This window comes from Malaclemys terrapin, chromosome 1 (assembly GCF_027887155.1).
Source record: "Malaclemys terrapin pileata isolate rMalTer1 chromosome 1, rMalTer1.hap1, whole genome shotgun sequence".
In the NCBI taxonomy this organism is placed as follows: domain Eukaryota; kingdom Metazoa; phylum Chordata; order Testudines; family Emydidae; genus Malaclemys; species Malaclemys terrapin.
In genome coordinates, this window is record NC_071505.1 from 295990642 (window position 1) to 296007633 (window position 16992).

A 16992-nucleotide genomic window follows, 5' to 3' on the forward strand; every position below is an offset into this window, starting at 1 on the left:
CAAAAATCAAAGTGAATAGGAGGGACCCCAGTACCTAAATCACTTTTGAAAATGGGACTTAAGTTTTTGTCTGAACTAAGCAAGTAAGCCAAAGGGAGAAATTTACAGAAGAGCCTAACATGCAAAGAATAAGATAAGATAGTGCCTATACATTTTGTGCTATTAAATCTTTAAAAGACAATGGTGAATAAGCAGGTAGAACATAAATACCTGCAACCTGGAAAGGAAGTCTTCTGGAAGTTCTAGCAGGCAACAGTGTTAAAAAAAAAGTGTTATGAAAAAGTCTGCTTGCTTCCCAATTTGAATTACTTGTAATTTATTCCCTAATTTAGCATATATGTATATCATGTACACATGCCATTTGACTCAGACAACTGACAGAATAAATTGGCCTTTAGCTTTACTGCAATTTTTTTCCTTTGTAACTACAAAACTGCTAGAAATTGGCAGTCTGAAAAGCACCACTTTTGTCTTCACACCACTTACTATGAGTGTAACACAACCTTCCTCCACTGGATGGTCAACTCTATAGCAAATATAAAACTCCACATTAGAACAGTATTCAAAGTTTCAAAGATCACTGCATTAGCTTATTTTGTTTAAGTAGCATACTTCAAACTTTGATGTGGAGTTCTACTACCTAAAATTTGGTCAAAGACAGAAAAAACTTTAAATCAATTTGAAAAGACAGTTTGATAGTTTTCAAAATAAATTTTTGCATGTTTTATAGTATTTGATAGCAGCTTTTTATTGGTTACAAAACCTAAGCCCATATACAAAATTAGGAACACATTTAGATGCCTCTTTTGAAAGAACGTTTTAGTCTATTTTAACTGATAGTTTAAAAAAATAATAAAAACAATGCAATTTTTAAACACTTCTGAAAACGTAAAAGTGCAGCAATATACTTGGTTTCCTTTATTAACTATGAAATGGTGCAATCCCAATCAAAAGCTGATAAGGTCACAACAGAAAGAAATGAGCAAATGCTTTGTAGTGCTTTACTCAGTTCTCCGATGTTCACTTTTAATGTGATGCACTGAGTGCAAGAAAAAAAATTAGATCTTCACAGTTGTGGAAAATCATGAATGTAATCTCAATTTGTATGTAATCTCTAGGAAAATCGTGAGTGCAGGCTGAAAAGGGTAACTGTCAGTCTATATGGCATATAGAGAACTAAATTGAGAATAAAGAGGGGGAAGATTTGTTCACATCATCATCAGCTGGAACTCTAATTTCACAAAACTTTGTGACCTTACTAACTTTGACTTTATATTGTTTAGTTTTAGCAAACACCACACAGTTTAAAGATTTTAGACTATAGTATGTGACTAGGATGCAGTTACCATATGAAGCTTCAACTCAACTTTTGGGAAAAGAAAAAAAGGCACAATGAACTTCAACTCAATTTTATGTGCACAAGAGTTGAAAAATCTGAGCCACCTTAAAGAGAAATTGATTCTAAAATTTATAAAACCTATAAATAATCAGAGGCCAAACCACTATATTAAAACAGATTATCTAGCAAGTAAAAATCTTGCATTTTAAACATACGCTTGTATCTATTTAAGATACAAGACAACTCGCTCTTTAAAGTGGCTCCACCTTGGCAGATATATATTTAATGAATGCACACCTGCTATGTGTTGTTCATCCGTGGAAAAAAAACAGCTGATCCACAAAGCTCTGATGGCATCTGTCCTTATCTTCATCACAGTAAATACAACCCACATCCAATAACTAAATTAGTTTAGATTTTTCTATCCCTTCACATCAATGCATTGGGAAATTACACCCAGTAAACAACGGCAACAAAACCAGCTTGTGTGATAGCTTACAGAGTTTCAAATTATTCATCTTCACCCCACCAAAAGCAAATCCCTTTGAAAATAACTGGGCCAGACAACTTTCCGAAAGCAATGACCTCTCCTATTACCAGCTTATATAAAGTTATTTAATGTGTGCTGCATATCAGGCTTATGCTGAAACACTGCAGCTTCTAAACAGCCTCACACATCAACTAGCTTGTAATATTTTTAAATCAAGTGAATACCGTTTTAGACTCATTTCTGAATTACTCTTCCAATACTCCAAGAATGAAGCTTTTATGATGCTTCTAAATAGCTGCTGGTTTGTTGCCAACCACATCATCATAAGCACTGGTTACTAAGTAAAAAATAGTTTAAGACTAAATTACAGTAAACATGAAAGCTCCACAGTTTAAACCCAATATAAATCAACCTTATCCAATTATCAATTTAAAATGAAATATACTGACTACTGGAAGTTGAAAGCAAGATTCTTTTTAACCAATGCGTGGTTTTGGACAGATTTTTTTTTTCTCGTCAAGGACTCTTGCTTTCAGCTTAAACAGAAGTTCAAGTCCATAACAGGTTGTAGCTCAGGTAAAATACCATGCACAGCATCTGATTACTTCAAAACAGCAGGAACACACAGGCTGAAGTGAGTGGTCAAATAGGGCTCGCTGTTCTCAAAAATTAGGTATAACGGCAAAAGCTTTACCAGTCCAAATCTACAGTTCATTCTCCAACCCTGGTTTCTGAGGCAGTTAATGAACACACATCAATTACTGATAGATGAAGTAGTTTGTTTTTTAAACTTAACTGTTTAATCAATTGCCAAGTGTAAGTTACTTTTATTTCAGTTTCACCAATGAAATTCATTTGGCTTGCATTTTTGAATCTATTCTTCCACATAAAGTATATGAAAATATGTTTGTGGAGGACGATGGAGGCTCAGACCAAACTGTGCCCCTGTAAAGTCTTCCAAAATGTATGCATCATACCAAAGTGTCTTGATCCACAGCGCACCATTTTCCAAAGAAGTTACTTTTCCGTGGAAAGCAGATGTGCCACCACTATGAAATTTTCTTAACAAAACTGCAGATTGCGGTTGTCAGCATGTGGCACCAGGGAAAAAGGCAAAAAAAGAAGGTAATTGGGACTGTTAAAAAGAATTGTAAAACAGTTTAAGAGACCATGCATATGCATTCACAGTCCACGTGATAGTGACTTTTGGCAACTGCAAAGTGACAGATACATGGCTTGCTTTAGAAGCATCAAAACGAGGAGGCATGTGTGTCTTGGAGCCTTTTTTTTTTTTTCACTTGGTAGCCATTTGGTGGTGCTTCGTATTGGTGTGGGACAGAGAAGCTGCACTGTATTGAACTTAAAAATTAAATTCTTTTGTTTGAAGATTGGCTGTTGGGTCAAAGTTGTAAGTACCTCCTTGAGTGGCTTCAGGAATGAGGCTGGGATCTTCATCAATCTATAAAGATATAATAAAAAGTAATCCATACAAACCCAACACCTTGTACAAGTCATTTAACATACAGGGATGCATAAATATTTCATAAATATTGGCCAACTGAAATATTTTGTTACTAAAAGGTGAAATGTTAATAATTTTAGCCAATTCAATATAACTTTTTTTTTAAAAAGAAAAATCATGCTTTGTTCTAATGCCATTAAGGAAATAGATGCATCGAATCCTTATTGATTGTGTTACCACTTAATTACAGCAAAGACTCAACTACAAAATTAAGATTGAAATTTTAGCTTTCTACTATATCGTCTAATCAATATTAGTGAAATCTAAAAACTAGTTTTGTGCTTTTCTCAGGGTTACCTATTGTATTAAATTGATTTTTATCTATAGCCGATAGGAATTCTTGTCTTTTTTTTTTTTTTTTTAAAGTAATCAGTATTTCCTCTTTGATTCTGAAGATTCTAACTTAAGTTATTTCAGAGTGATTTATTTTTTAAACTTCTCAAATTCCCAGTTGAATATACTATATTATTTTACAAAAGAAACAAATGAAGCTTGGTGTAGCATGCAAGCCATTAATATAGAAGAACCATGATTCAATTTCCCCTCTCAGAGTTTTAGAAGTTAGGCATACAGGTAACATTTTGTTTCTAGTGAAGGCTAAAATTGTTAATAGCATTACAATATGTACACCGGATTTCCAGCATACAGTCCACTGGCAGCAGCATTGAGCATGCTAGGATAAGGTTACTTGCTGATATTTGTTCTGAATGTACTGGCTCTGAAAATCAGACTTCAGGAGCCACATGCCATGTCGCATGAGTTATTGAACCATTCAAAGCAGTAAGGCCATCTGAGGGTGCATATACTGTTTACACACTGAGATCCAGTATTCTGAAACAATATAAAGATAAGTCAACCTATATTAGGTCGACTTAAAGCCACTGAATTAATTACTGTGGTGACTGATGTCCACACTACCCTCCTTGGGTCAGCGGTGTGCGTCCTCACCAGGAGCCCTTCCACCGACCTAAGAGGGGGAATGTGGGGAGCTGAGAGTCCGGTCTCTCAGCTCTGTTGGCAGCTCTCTGCTGGGAGCCCATCTGCCCTGTTGGGAGAGGAGGGGAAGCCACCCGGGGCTCCCAGCTGGGAACAGCGTCCATTCTTGCCCCAGCTCACAGTATCAACACAGACACTGCGCCGCCCTAACACCACCAACATAAGCCCAACACCTCTGGTTTTATTATGTCGGCATAGTAGGGGAGTTACATTGGCGGGAGGAGCATTTCAGCATGTATACCTCCACTCCTTTATTGACAAAAGCTGACTTTTGTTGACAAAACTGTGTAGTGTAGACAAGGATTTTGGAGTGCTGACCCCTAAAATCCTTCAGCCCCTCTCTACTTCAGGAAACTCATTAACTCCTAAAGAGAGAGGAGGAGGAAAGCCTGTAGATCTGCTGAGCAATACATCTGGAGAACAAGTTACTGGCAAATAACTTTTCTCCTTCATAACAATGCTTATTACTCTAAATGGATGCCAGTGAAGCGCTAGAGGCAGCAACAATCCTCAGCAGAAAAGCTGAGTGCTAATTAAGAAAAACAAGAGCACTTTCCCAAACTGAGGATCCAATCTGGATTTAGAGTTGATACAATGCTTTGTTAAGTGTGATTGAACTACAACTAGCAGGACTGTCTTCTTCTACAAAGACATTACAAAGCACCACACCAAGGTTGATACTTCTTTAGTACAAGGGGTCTATCATCCCTTAGGAAGTCAGGAGAGGGTTAGTCTGGTTTCTGAAGAAAAGGACCACACCTGCATGCCCTATTGCAGTGAACTACAAGGGAATAATGTAGAGTTAGTGGCACAGAGAGAATCAGTGGCCTCCAGTCTCCTCCAAAAGGGGAGGAGAAGACATTCCACAGGGGGTGGGGAAAGAAAAAGAAAAAAAAAAGATGCTTCTGGGCTGGGAGCCCTAGTACTGTCAGGCAGGTGAGGTAAATATAGCTTCTTTTCTCCTCATTTGTGTAATCCTGTGTGACAGACCTGGGGTACAGGAGTCTGGTAAAGGGCAAATATACTGGTCACTAGATGAGTAGTTTTCTGTTCTCTGAGTGACCAGAGCAGGGGCTGCACTAGAGTAATCAGGAACCTGCTAGAACCAGTTAAGGCAGGCAGGTTAATTAGGACATCTGGAGCCAATTAAGAAGAAGCTGCTAGAATCAATTAAGGCAGGCTAATCAGGGCACCTGGATTTTAAAAGAAGCTCACTTCAGTTTGTGGTGTGAGTGTGAGGAGCTGAGAGGGAGAGGTGCAAGGAGCTGAGAGGGAGAGCTCCTGGAGGACTGAGGAACACAAGCATTATCAGACACTAGGAGGAAGGTCCTGTGGTGAGAATAAAGAAGGTGTTTGGAGGAGGCCATGGGGAAGTAGCCCAGGGAGTTGTAGCTGTCATGCAGCTGTTACAGGAGGTACTATAGACAGCTGCAGTCCACAGGGCCCTGGGCTGGAACCCGGAGTAGAGGGCGGGCCTGGGTTCCCCCCAAACCTCCCAATTGACCTGGACTGTGGGTTCTCCCAGAGGGGAAGGTCTCTGGGCTGTTACCCAACCCACATGGTGAATATCTGAGGCAAGAAAATCTGCCAATAAGTGCAGGACCCACCAAGATAGAGGAGGAACTTTGTCACACCTATTAAAGGGCTTGGTTTGTTTGCCTTAGTCCTTAAAAGGGACAGAATACTGTTTTGGGTTTGATAGTTACTTGTTATAAATAACCACCCGAAGAGTGTTATCTAGCTTTATTTTGTGTTTCTACATAGGACCCTAAGACATACTGACATTGAAAATCCAGTAAAGTTATAACAGAGCTGCCCAAAAAAACAAAACAACAAATCCACTGACTCAGTGTCCTATTTACTCCTGGGGGAATTCTGCATAATTCATGTCCCCCACAGATTTCTTTGCTTCCCTACAGAAAAATGACTGATAGGGAAGCAAAGGTAAGCTGTAAGAGCAGTCACTTGCCCCTCGCCAGCAGTGCAGGTGTGTCATTTCGAGCAATGCAGAACCCCCACCCTGCCAAGCCTTATCCCCTGCATCCATTCAATTGGTATTCAATTGTTTAACAGTGCGATTAAATCACAATTAATTTTTAAAATCATGATTAATTTTTTGAATTAATTGCATGAGTTAACTGCGATTAATCGACAGCCGTAATTTAAACCCCTAATTACCTGGCATCAAGAGTCAAGTTTCCTTGAAACAGACTGCACCACAGCTAGGTGATTCTAAAGCAAACCTTCTACAGCATCTAGAAGCCCTTTGTTTGTGGGAACAACTACCTGGCTCCTTCAACACCAGAAGGTCAAATATCACATGATTTACTATGGATTGAAACAAGAGGAATGTCAGACACTGCCATCCTTTCTACTACATCCTAAATGCCTTCAGGTCCCTCTGAGGAAAGGACAGAAAGGGGGAGAGAGATGGCTCAGTGGTTTGAGCATTGGCCTGCTAAACCCAGTGTTGTGAGTTCAATCCTTGAGGGGGCCACTTAGGGATCTGGGGCAAAATCAGTACTTGGTCCTGCTAGTGAAGGCAGGGGGCTGGACTTGATGACCTTTTAGGGTCCCTTCCAGTTCTAGGGGATAGGATATCTCCATTTATAAAAAAATAATAATAATAATAATAATAATAATAAAAAGAAGCATCAGATGACAAAGATGGGGGGAGGAATACTTCTGATGAATTACACCCAGCTTGTTACTCTGATACCAAATCCTTCAGGACAGAAATGGAAATTCTCATCCTGACAGCACTCTGCTAAAGGTCTGGAATATTTTGGGGGAGGCAACCTAGATATCAGTTTTCCTTCATCCTTTTTGCTCGAACCAACTCTCCAAAAGAGCCTGAATCAGGAAGAGCTGGAGCCCACGAGGGTCAAAACTCCCAAGGAGGACAAAAGACAAGAAGGTGGATATACATCTTATTCTGAAACAATTGACTCCCTCGGGCAGCAGCAGATGGCCAGAGTGACAAAAAGGTATCTAGAGGCAGGAATAACACTGCCAGAAATACAGCTTCAGAGCCTTCAGCTCTGTTCTTTAGTGGCTGCTCCTTCTCCCCACAGAAGCAAAACCATGACTGATTAGACCTCTCTGAGATGGCGATTTCTCAGTAAGAAAGGATGCCAACATAGGAAAGACTGTTTTTATGAGAAAATAAAGAGGTTATTTAGAAGACCGATCCAATCTGACTAATAAATCCCATTGCAAAGCCCAAGGAGTGCAGGATCCAGACACCCAGCATGTGAGGAAGTCTTAACTGCTTTTGACATCCCAGGATTTGAAGAAATGCATGCAAGTAAGCAGGGCTGGACCTGAACCAACCTTTGGATATGACTGACTTGTATCCTGGTGCCTTTTTTCATGCAAATCCCTTGAACTTTTACACACTTTTTAGAAACTCTGGACAGTGACTTAGGATTCCCTATAATCTGAGGTGCATAAAATCACAGAATCAGAAGTGTAGGACTGAAAGGGACCTCAATAAGTCATCTAGTCCAGTCCCCTGCACTCAAGGCAGGACTAAGTAGTAACTACTAGACCATTCCTGACAGGTGTTTGTCTAACCTGCTCTTAAAAACTTCCAATGATGGAGATTCTATGACCTCCATAGGCAATTTGTTCTGGTGTTCAACTACCATGACAGATAAGAAGTTCTTCCTAGTGTCCAGCCTAAACCTCCCTTGCTTTAATTTAAGCCCATTGCTTCTTGTCCTATCCTCAGACATTGAGGAAAAAAACTTCACCCTCCTCCTTGTAACAGTTCAGCTGCTTTACATCCAGAGGACGGACCCAAAAGTCTTGGATTCTTTGTCTGGTCCTAGGGCCTCCAACTCAGATACTTTAGACTGTAGACGCAATCCACTCAAATCTCCAGGAGAAAGCTCCTCACTCCACCAAGCATTCCAAGAGGACGGACTTCATCCCACAGTGGACCTTCTAAAGAAGCCTCAAAGTCATTTGAGGAAACATATCTTGAGCTAACATTTCATGGTGATCGGATTGTTGGAAACTAATATTTTGGAGGAACAAGATTACCAAGCAGTCAATTGTTGCTATACCTGCAATTATAACAAGATACCACTCAGGACAAATGTCCAAGAAAATGTTAATCACCATAAAAACTATTGATTTCACTGTGCAGGAATAGCTGGCACAGATTGAAACAGATTTGTGGTCACAGAACCAAACCCAATAAGAAGAGTGGAACTGAGGGAGTAATGGGGAAGGGACCTCTTTTCCTTGGCACTGAATTCTAGGATTATACACGCACCCCTTAACAGTTTTACTGTGCTGAATGGTTCCATGGCTTCTACACAGGACATGTGAGGCCTGGCGTGGTAATCTGAAGGAGAACTGCTGGCATCAAACAATTTTTAAGGACAGTGCAGGGTTAATCATAATATCTGATATCAATCTATTTTTCTATAAAGTATATAAAACTTGATTTGCAAGTACATTTTCTTCTAATGATAAACTGTTCAACTTTAGAAGATGTTGTAGTGTGGGCTAGCTTTTACTGGTTTATTAGGCAAAAAATGAATTGCCCGTCTTAGTCAATGTCTGTTTGAGGCAGTTTCTTGGTGCAAGAAAGGAATGAAAAAGATGGAATAGGTACAGGTCAAAGAAGTCACAGAAGGGAAGGAAACCATAGAGGGAGAATGGAAGATTGAGAAAGTATCTTAATTAAAAGATTAAGACAAGCTGTACAGAAAAAGGTAGGAAAATATCCTCTGAACAACCCATGTCCATAAAGGGGGATGACTGAAGTAAAGCTGACAATGTAGTTACAAAATTAAAATATGGAGTACAAAAGCATTCACACCAGACATTTCATACATCTATAACCACACACAGAGCATTCTTTAACATACTTACATCATCACCAGAGAAATACTGATCTATGATTTCAAATGCTAGTTTATAGATGTCCTCATTCTCGTGCTGTTGCAAGGCTTCAATTTTTTCTAAACCTGGCAAAATGACAGCAGGAATAAAAGCGTTCAACGGGTTAAAATGAAGTTTGTTAGTAGCTACTTTAGGTTAGCATAACAAAATACTGTCTTTAGTTACATTAGTACCTCTCAAGACATACTGGAGTACAAGGATGGTCACGATGGAGCCTAGTTTTCAAACATGACCCAGAATGTTCTTTCAAAGTTGCCATTTTCATCTTTAAGACAGAGGTGTGGCTTGTGGAATCTACAGGTCTCAGCACAGCCTGTTTCCACCTTAATGATGATGCGGAGTCAAACCTGTTCTTAAAAGCCTCCAGGGCTGCTGCAATCCATTCCCTTTTATGTAAGTTAGGTGAAGCACTCAGTTAAGCAAAGCTTGTGCATTTCTGCTGTATAGCATGTATCCTTTGTCCCATACAGACATTGTACATCTTGGCAGGCTAAAAGTGGTTCCACATTAGAGTAGCATACCAAGAGTGAAATGCAAACAAGGTGACAGAAGAACATAGCTACAGTAGTTTAAAATCATAACTTCATTTTCAAGCAAGAAATTTATGTACATGGGGGGAGGGGGGGAAAACCTTTAAGAAATTCATTTGTCTCTAACTTGCTTTTGAAAAATTAACTTGCCATCATATCTAAATTGCTGATGTGTGATTTAACAGGGACTTGCTACCTCAAGCCCAACTTCTCTTTCTATTTTAATTCTGCAGGGAAGTCAAAATACTAACATCCATTCCCACTGCAATGGAGTGATACAAAACCATGAGTTTTACTGCCTGTGCTTGATCCTGCAGGAGTTGGGTGGAAATAACGCTCTCTTTAAAACAAATCTGAAAAAGATACAGAAAGCTACTACTGAAATACACTGGTCTGTGGAAGTATGTCCTCGCCCCACCCTGCCACCAAGTGTCCGCCAATGTGAAAATCACTCTAAATAAGTTTCACTAAATAGAAAAAAGCTATAATGGCTACAAGGTAATGTATTTTTTTCCCTTTCTGACAGTTTCATCCACTTATTCAAATACCACATAAGGACCAATTGCTGGTGTTATGTGGCATGTGTCAATGGCCATAAGTCAGGGGTTCTTACAACAAATTTTTTGGTGGCCTCAGTTCAGCCACCACCTCTTGCCACAGCCCTGGGGCTAAGGCCTGAGCCTCGCTGCCCCTGGAAAAGTAGGTCAGGAATTCAGTGGTTGCCTGCAAAGTCCCAGGTTCCTCCGGTGCCATGCACACTGGCCCCATGTGTCGCCAGAGGCGCTGCCCAGATCCCCTGAGGAGATTGCAGTGCAATGTGCTGATCCTGTTGGCAGTACCAGCAAACACCAAGGCAACACATCCAGGAGCAACACTGGGCACTGCAGGGAGGAGCCGCTGCTTTGCCTCCCCTACCCCCCCCCCCCAAATCACTGCCTAGGAGGTTGTCGTGGCAGCAAAAAAATCCGGTGGGGGCTACATGTGGTCACGGTGGCCACATTTTAGAAACACTGCCTTAAGTACTGCACTGGTTCTGAAGAAGGAAGACAAAGTGATCCATAGCAAATAAAAGTTTAAAAAAAGCCTAACAAATAAAATCTTACCTCCACATTCTTCTATAATTTCAGCTATTGTGCTAGCCTCATCACCAGCCATTATCAGAATGTTTTTCAGCCCATCCAGGACCACCTGGACCACCTGAGAGTCTTTTACTGACAGTAAATTACAGAATGGTGGTATTACGTTCTGTTGTACAAGATATTCAACCTAAATAGGGGGAAAATGCCTTCAGAATTATATACGATTAATCTTACAATACACTACATTTTAACAACAGCCTGAAAGTCAGTCACACACACCTGATCTTTTCTTCCACTTATCGTCAAGTTGCTAATTGCCCATGCAGCTTCCTTTTGTGTTCCAAAGTCCCCCTGAAGGGTAAAATTGATAGTTCATTAAAATTAGCAAGCATACATCTGTAAAGCTTATTAACTCAAATATTCCATGTCAGACTTATAAAAAGATGATGACAAACTTGCGTAACTGACAGCTTGACTGACCTTAGCCAGCTGGTGTATGATCATAGGGATTAGTCCAGCATCTATTACAGCTTGAACTTGTTGCTGGTTTCCTGCTGTGATATTGGACAGGAACCAAACTGCTTCCTACAATCAGACAAAATGAGAAACCACCTTTCTTTAGAAATAATTTAAGTCTTTATACATGGCTAAAAAGCATTACCTATGAACTGCAATGACACAAAAAAAAAGCATTAAATAAGTCCAGCAATTCTTCATCAATCTATTCCACCATGTGTTCCTTGTCCTAGAAACACTTATTCCCTGAAAAAAAAAAAATCAAGGATGGTCTTCACTACAGGGAGATAGATGCTGCTGCAATCAATGCAGTTGGGGTAGATTTAGCAGGTCTAGTGAAGACCAGCTAAATGGACATCAGAGCCATCTCCGGTAGACCCTGGTACTCCGCCTCTCCGAGAAGAGTAAGGGAAGTTGACCAGAGAGCGTCTCCCATCAACGCAGCGCAGTGAAGACACCAGGTAAGCTGACCTAAGCTATGTTGACCAGTTACATTATGACTTAGGTCCAAGTAGTAATGACAAGCCCTCGGAGGCATTCAGTGAGCTTTAGAGTAAATCTGGCTTCTGTGACTGCGGTTTCAATTTGGCAAACTATATAGGCCAGGGGTTCTCAAATTTGGGGTCGGGAGGTTATTATGTGGTGGGACACGAGCTGTCAGCCTCCACCCCAAACCCCGCTTTGCCTCCAGCATTTATAATGGTGTTTATATATATATATATATAAACATATTTTTAATTTATAAGGGGCGGGGCGTTACACTCAGAGGCTATGTGAAAGGGGTCACCAGTACAAAAGTTTGAGAATCACTGATATAGGCCTTCAAATGACACACTTAGGTACCAAAAAGCCAGACTTACACCCGTGGCCCTCTGTCTGTCTTATCCCATGTGCTAGAACGTCCAGCGCTCCCCACCTCTCCCCCAGACAGCTTCTATAATGCAATCATGCGTTTCCAATACAGAATTCTGCAACACAGTGAAAGCTAAAGACATAGGGGTCAATATAAAATAAAGTTTAATGGGACTTTAAATATACACTTAGTACATTATCCACTGGACCAGCCTCATTTACACTAAGGCCCCCCAGTACATTTTGCAGTTATAGCTGAACCCACTTTCTGACAACTCTGTACTGCTAGAGTCAGTATAATTAAGGATCTGACCTTCTGTATTTATTGTCATATATAGTTAAATAAAACTATATTGAGACAGGGAATCCAGAGGCCTGACTGCAGATTTTAGCTCAAATATGCTTTGAATTACTTGGGAGGTGGGGGGAGGAGAGGGGTTTGCTTATACTGTTTATTGAAACTCAAATGTGAGAAGTTTTAATCTCTGATTTTTGCATATAAAACTAGAAATGAATAGAAGACCCTCATCCTAAGAAAATGAAATAACCAATAGTTTAGTCAGTGGTGGTCTTCTACCCTGGCACAAAAAAAGACCTGGGTTCAGTTCCTATTTCCATTGTCTTCTTGGACCAGGGAGTGGTGTTGATGCAATTCATTCAAGGCCCCCGCACTGGGCAGACAGGTATCCTCATGTTGCTCAGTTATCTTTTCAGCAGCAGAACCAAGTCTCAAGGAAATCACACAGTTCTTTGTTAAAAGGGCTATATAGGAAGAGTTACCAAGAACTCCCATAGCAGATTCAGAGAACACTACCAGATGGTCCTTTTGTAAAAGGAAAAATAATTCAAAGCTCAAAATAATGAGCTCATATAGTTCTTTCCTGGGAGCAACTGTATTCTGAGCCTCACTCTCTTCAGGGTTACTAGCGTCCAAATGTAGGCTGTTTGTTTTTTTTAAAGAGGGGGTTATGACCCCCTTTAAATAAACCCAGAAATAAGCCCCACTCCTTGTCATGACATCTAAGAAGCAGCTCCTAGAGTCCTTTCTGGGAGCAGAAAGTAGTAGGATACAGCCCAGCAACTGCAGCTATATGTCAGAGAGAACTCCTTCAGGGCTCCTAGCAACTGGCAGGGGCTAGGGGGAGCAGAGGGCAGTCACCAGGGGACCTCCTCTGCAGATAACACAGGGGAGGGAGTAAGTGTATGTATCCTGAAAGATAGGAAGCTTTTTCTCCATTCACCTGTCTTTTTGGTGGAGGGGGAAATCAAAGAGGGGTGGGGAAGCGCTTACTGAACACAAACTGCCCCACCCACACCTAAACAAACAAGTAACCATAGCAGAGGAAAGGCTCTGAGTACTTCCTCCCATTAACTCCCAAACTTCTCCACTTCCTGCACACACAACAGGGAAGCCCACTGACAAAGCTGGAAGGAGAGAGGAAAGGAAGCACAGGCTGTCTTTCCCCTTCTCTTCAAAGCAGAGGAATCCATATCCCCCTGAAGGCACCAAAGGCGGTGACAGGAAAAGGGAAGCTGGGAAGAAGGCAATAGGTCTGCTCTCCTCCGGGTGGTGCTTCACAAGAGTGCTCTGCTATATGAAGTGAAGAAGCTGGAGTGACCTTGCCTGTCTCAGTGGGAAGGAATAGGATTTCAGAGCCTGAGTGACCATTCCCATGAAGAAGATAGTTTGCATACTGAGTAATGTCAGACAGGATGTTTGATCGGCAGGAAACTAACTGCTCCCATCCTAGCAGAAGCACTTTCTCCATTAAGATTATTTAAGCAATATAGAGACGTTTTAATGGTTTGGTAGGCACTAGTGGTCAACATTTAGGGTTCCCTCTCCTCTACACATCCTGCAATGGAAGCTGGTAGGATGCCAGCTGCTGTCAGAAGCCTCAGGATGCTCCTCAGATGCCGCAGTAGAGGGTATGATTTATTCCTGGTATAAAAATGGGGCTTCTAGAAGGCATTTAGCTCTCTTCTCCCTTTAACGAAAATCACTCTACCTCCATCTCCTCCCCCACAAAAAAGGAAAACCCCATCTTCCCTTTAAAATGACACTTATGTTGGGCAATTACTAACAATGGCCTTCCCTTTCTTCAAGTGAGGCTCAGAAAACCATCTTAGCAGAACTAACAGAGATTCTACTCATAAACAGTAGCTGCCTTTAAATCGCCAAAAATAAGCATAGGTAAAAACTTTCCAGAGAGCCAAAACTGGGAAGGTGGCGGAGCAAATATTATAGTGCTGGATGAGTGATACGCTAGTAATTATATTTTGAAGGGCACATTTGCTTTTCCTGTGGGCTCAACTGAAAGTGATAATACTTATTTATGAATATTAACTGCAATGCAGATGACTCAATTCTCGTATAGTGATATAAAGTATTGTATTTCAATGCTAAGATTACACTTAGGATAGGTATCTTTAGATCACAGGTTCCTTGAAACAGATACGATGTACAACAGGGCACTGGAGCCAATGTGTGTGTCCCTGTACGCCTGTTACAGCCCTCAGGCCCTTACACCTGGAAGCAGTAGTTTCAGGTCACATGCTTGTTCCTAGTCATGTGCCCTAGAGGTAACTGGATATAAGGCTTCCTGCCTCTTAAACAGAAGAGCAAATAGGAGAGACCCAGCCTCTCCCAAGGAGCTAGGAGAGGGGTGGGCAAACTTTTTGGCCTGAGAGCACCATGGGGTTCCCAAACTGTATGGAGGGCCGGGTAGGGAAGGCTGTGCCTCCCCAAACAGCCTGGTCCCCGCCCCCTATCTGCCCCCACCCACTTCCCACCCCGACTGATCCCCTCAAAACCCCCAACCCATCCAACCCCCGCAGCTCCTTATCCCCTGACCGCCCCCTCCTGGGACCCCCCGCCCCAACCTCCCCCCTAGGACTCCACCCCCTAATCCAACTGCCCCCTGCTACCTGTCCCTGACTGCCCCCCAGGACCCTCTGCCCCTTATCCAACCCCCCACCCCTCCCTGCTACCTGCCACCTGCCCCCTTACTATGCCGCTCAGAGCCCGGCCGGAGCCAGCCAGAGCACTGGCGGCACGGGGAGATGAAGCTGCGAGGGAGGGGGGACAGCAGGGGACAGGCTGGGAGACAGCCTCCCCAGCCGGGAGCTCTAGGGCCAGGCAGGACGGTTCCACAGGCCGGATGTGGCCCACGGGCTGTAGTTTGCCCACCTCTGAGCTAGGAGATGCCTTTCCATGTGTCAGGCAGAAGGCCGGGGAGGGGACCACGAAGAGCGAGCAAGAGCACACAACGGGAAGCCTCTGTTGAGGAGGGCTGTGAAGCTCTGGAGATAGCTTTTTATCTTTTTACTGTGCCCTGTTGGGAAGTAAATCTGTTTTGGGTTGCTTTACATTTGTTTCTAAATTAATAAAGAAAACCCTGAAAAAGGAACTAGATCTGTGCAGCTGGTTTGAGTGAGTATAATTTTCCTCAGTTGGTGGATCAGACCACCAGCTCACACAGTCTTATTAAATCTGTGCACACCTCTGGCACTATATAAATAAGTCTGCCAGGAGTGAAAACTGGGGGGAAAAAAAAGTGTGTAGGTTTCAATATTGCTTTCACTGTTGGTCTGAAGCAGAGGAGTTCCAACCACATCTCTCCTACATGTACTCACCTTTGGTATTTATATGCTGTAAAATTTTACAGAAGCAAAATTTTTATCTGAAAAGACAGTATTTTCCACTCTTATTAAAGTAGTCCCTTTAAGTGGGATTGCCAATCATATCTCGAAGAGAATGGTTTGTGGCCACTATGCAGACATGGTTATTAATGGAAGGTTTTAAACTGTTTTAAACTGTTCCCTAAAGTTAAAAAGAATAAAATAAATAAAAAGTAGTTGGGAATTCTGCTTGCCACGTGCTACAAAAGGAGAGATATTTTGTTTTGTCAACCTAAAAGGTGAACCTAGAAACAAAACAAAAATGAAAATAAAACCAAAATATACCTTGTTTATCTTCTCTTTTGGATGCGTCAGGAGATTTGGGAAGTGAGAGAGAACATCACAGTTGAGAACAACTTGTGTTTGTTCATCAGTACCAGTTACTATGTTGCCTACTGCTCTCAGTGCTGCTGTCTACATTTGAAGAAAAGAAAGTAATAAGACATTACTGCATGCATTGTAACTAAAAAAAAACCATGACAGTGTTCCTTTAAGCCAGTCATTTCCCGAAATATAATTTAACATTGTATCTTCAAAACCAGGCTCAGCAATATGCTGAGAGTGAGCAAGGTGGAGTTCTTGAACCACCTCTCCGCAAAGTGAAAAGGCAGAGTACAAATATTTTCTTGAGTGAAAAAGTTCCGTCAGAAGTCAAGGAGAGTGCGAGATTTCAAAGTTATTAAAAAGAAAGATTAAGGAACTTGAAACTGAAAGAGAAGAAGATGACTGAGAAGACCAATTAATTAAGAGGTCTGATTTGAGTTACATTTAATGTTCCCATGCTTTTTCTGTATCTCCCCAGACAGCTATTCAACTCAGATCTGTGCTGCAATAACATTACAAGAACTCCCCATTTTTCCCCTTCCTACTAAGTACTGACTCTCAAATTGCTCTCAGTAGGCTCTAGATCTTTATTCATTAGTCAAGTAATTAATGTTTTACAACTGACAATATATTCAAAATATTCATTTTTTTTTTTAAGTAAAAAAATTCAGGACAGCCAAAGGAAATAAGAACTAAGAAACATGACAAGCATACAGATACCACAAAAAGGTCCTATTTTGCACCAT

General features: G+C 41.3%; 1 protein-coding gene across 1 annotated transcript in view; it reads right to left on the reverse strand.

Annotated features, from left to right (window-relative positions):
* Positions 1-295: 295 nt before the first annotated feature.
* The window catches only part of KPNA3 (karyopherin subunit alpha 3), an 88436-nt gene continuing 71739 nt past the window's right edge, over positions 296-16992 (reverse strand). Inside the window, exons 12-17 of the mRNA XM_054015042.1 lie at positions 16208-16336; positions 11354-11458; positions 11153-11224; positions 10898-11060; positions 9235-9329; positions 296-3288 (exon numbers count right to left, since the gene is read on the reverse strand). Coding sequence (XP_053871017.1) covers positions 3190-3288; positions 9235-9329; positions 10898-11060; positions 11153-11224; positions 11354-11458; positions 16208-16336 — 663 coding nt within the window. The 3' untranslated portion in view covers positions 296-3189. The remainder of the gene's footprint in view (positions 3289-9234; positions 9330-10897; positions 11061-11152; positions 11225-11353; positions 11459-16207; positions 16337-16992) is intronic.